This window comes from Cynara cardunculus, assembly GCF_001531365.2.
Source record: "Cynara cardunculus var. scolymus isolate 2C chromosome LG 12, CcrdV1, whole genome shotgun sequence".
NCBI classification, from domain to species: domain Eukaryota; kingdom Viridiplantae; phylum Streptophyta; class Magnoliopsida; order Asterales; family Asteraceae; genus Cynara; species Cynara cardunculus.
Genome location: NC_037539.1, coordinates 15,884,147 through 15,886,888, shown reverse-complemented (window position 1 = coordinate 15,886,888; position 2,742 = coordinate 15,884,147). Strand labels below are relative to the sequence as shown.

The window sequence follows — 2,742 nt, the reverse complement described above, 5'->3', positions numbered from 1 at the left end:
ACATAGAATAAAATGTATAGAAATAAACTTTGAAAGTACTATTTTTCTTAGAAAAACTTTAAGCTTTTAGATTTAACATATCAATCTTGGAGACAAGAAAACTACATCTATGTTCATCCAAAAGCTTTGGTAAATAAATCAGCAAGCTGAAACTCAGTATTTACAAAGTACAGTTATATTATAACTCGTTCTATATGGTCTTTTATGATGTGATACCTGATATATTATGTGCTTCGTTTTTGTGTGCTGGACCAGGTTGTAGGAAATGGAAATTTCACTTTTGGAGTCACAGTAGATAGGGATCTTGGTGAAGCTGAAGTCATAGTCCTTCAACTGTGTGCGCATCCAGATGACTTGTGAGCAGTAGCTAGCAGCAGCAACGTACTCAACTTCATCCATCGAGGTGGATACATAGTTCTGCTTCTTAGATGCCCAACTCACCAATTAATCTCCCATGAATTGGACATGTCCAGATGTGCTCTCGCGATCCAACTTGCATCCAACATGATCAACGTCGAAATAGGCAGTCAGCTCATAACCTGTTTCCTTAGGATACCACAAGCCAAGATCAGTTCTACCTTTTAGATATCGCAAGATGCGTTTTGCCGCAAGTAAATGGGATTCCTTAGGTTTAGCTTGGAATCTAGCACAGAAACATGTTGAAATCATAATATATGGTCTACTAGTCGTTAAATACATTAAAGAGCCTAACATTCCCCTATAGGTTTTCGGATCAATACTTATTCCATTAGGATCAAAGTTGAGCTTAGAACCAGGTTTCATCGGAGTCTACATTGAAGCACAATTTTCCATATTAAATTTCTTTAACATATCTTGAATGTATTTAGAATGATTTATGAAAATACCATTTGAAAATTGTTTAATTTGAAGTCTGAGAAAGAAATTTAATTATCCTATCATGCTTATTTAAAATCGTGACACCATGAGGTCTAAAAAGTTCTTACAGTATTTTAAGTTAGTAGATCCAAAGATTATACCGTTGACATATATCTGTATCAAGATTATGTCCTTACCTTCCGTTTTGATGAACAAAGTAGTATCAATCTTACCTTTGGTGAAATCAGCTTTGACGAGGAAATCAGAGAGAATATCATACCAGGCACGTGCAGCTTGTTTCAGACCATAGAGAGCTTTGTCCAAGATGTATGCGTGATCTGGTTTTAAGGCGTTCACGAATCCATCGGGTTGCGAGACAATACACTATTTTCTTCAAAACTCCATAGCGGATGGCGGTTTTCACCTCCATTTGATAGACCGTGAAGTTTTTACGGGTCATATATGCCAAGAACATTTGGATTGCTTCAATTCTTGCTAATGGTGCAAAAGTCTCATCGCATTCCACACCTTCCTCTTGATTGTTTCCCTTCCCCACCAGTCTTGCCTTGTTTCGAATTACGACACCATCTTCATCCTTCTTATTCTTGAATACCCATTTAGTACCGATGATCGACTTGTCCTTTGGATGTAGCATGAGTCACCAAACCTTTAGGAGTTCAAACTGATTTAGCTCCTCTTACATTGCCAAGATCCAGTCTGGGTCTTCAAGAGCTTATGACACTTTGGTAGGTTCTACCTTGGTCAAGAAGGTGGTGAATAGGCATTCATTCCCAAATGCAGATCTCGTTCTCACACTGGATGTCGGGTCTCCTATGAATTCATGCAGAGGATGATCCCTTATCCAATTTCCCGTGTGTGGTAGAGGTTGAAACATTGTGAGATCAGCGTTGGGGTCGACATACGAGCTCAGAGGTTGATATTGTACCATTTCAAGAGTAGGAGCAGTCTTTGGATTTGTACTAGTCTGATTTATTTTGGGAGGATCAGTGTCTGGAACAAAGGTTTGAGGTTCTTCAATGGATGTCGGGATCTTTTTTGTTACTTGGGGAGTTTCAATGTTCATAGTTGCATTAGGTACTTCATATGATGTAAAAGGTTGAGAAGGTGAGTCTAATTCCTCCACATTGACTACTGGAACACTGTTTGAAAGAGAAAGATTTTCATTAGTTTTAGTTGTTCCAAAAGATTCATTATAAAAAAATCAAATAGTAAGTCCAAATCAGAATTATGAGAGATTGAGTTAGAATTCTCATTGGAGTTAGTATCTGGATTTGGACTATGTTGGTTTGTTGCATGGACTACGAAAAGCATGGTTCTGAACTGACAAGCATTGTGCGCGCCGCTTCAGCCCAAAGGTAGAGTGGTAGCTTTGAGTAGACGAGCATTGCCGCTTCTACCAATGTACGATTTCTTCTCTCTACCACTCCATTTTGCTATGGAGTTCGGGGCGCTGACAAAGTATGAGAAATACCAATGGATTTTAGATAGCCATCTAGGGTTCTGTTCTTGAATTCAGTACCGTCGTCAGTTCGAATTGATTGTACGATCAATTGTAGGTTGACTTGTATACTCTTGATAAAGGAGATAATCAGCTATGGGGCTTCGTCCTTGGTTCTCAAGAACTTTACCCAAGTGTATCGTAAATAGGCATCCACCATCACCAGCGCGTATTTCTTCCCATTGATGTTTTGAATCCTCATAGGACCACAGAGATCCCTATGAAGTAGCTGCAACAGTCTTGAAGTTTTGTCACTAGCAACAAACTTGTGTGAAGCTCTCTTCATCGTCCCCATATCGCAGGCCATACACAGATGTTCTTTTTCAATTTTCAGCTCCGGTAAGCCTTTTACCAACCCTCTCGTCACCAACTTGTTCAGATTCATG

General features: G+C 39.1%; 1 protein-coding gene across 1 annotated transcript; it reads right to left on the bottom strand.

Moving 5' to 3' along the window:
- Positions 1 to 444: 444 nt before the first annotated feature.
- LOC112523741 lies at positions 445 to 1,492 on the bottom strand. The gene is made up of 2 exons (XM_025133418.1): positions 1,118 to 1,492; positions 445 to 789 (listed from the first exon to the last, which is right to left on the bottom strand). Exons 1-2 carry the CDS (start codon positions 1,490 to 1,492, stop codon positions 445 to 447), a joined length of 720 nt encoding a protein of 239 aa, XP_024989186.1.
- Positions 1,493 to 2,742: the final 1,250 nt, after the last annotated feature.

Excerpts from the sequence above, each read along its gene's own strand:
- LOC112523741 (XM_025133418.1), bottom strand. The coding sequence starts at position 1,492 with ATGCTACATCCAAAGGACAAGTCGATCATCGGTACTAAATGGGTATTC. Across the intron at positions 790-1,117 it reads AAACAAGCTGCACGTGCCTG|ACTCCGATGAAACCTGGTTC; the intron begins GTATGATATTCT and ends GCTTCAATGTAG.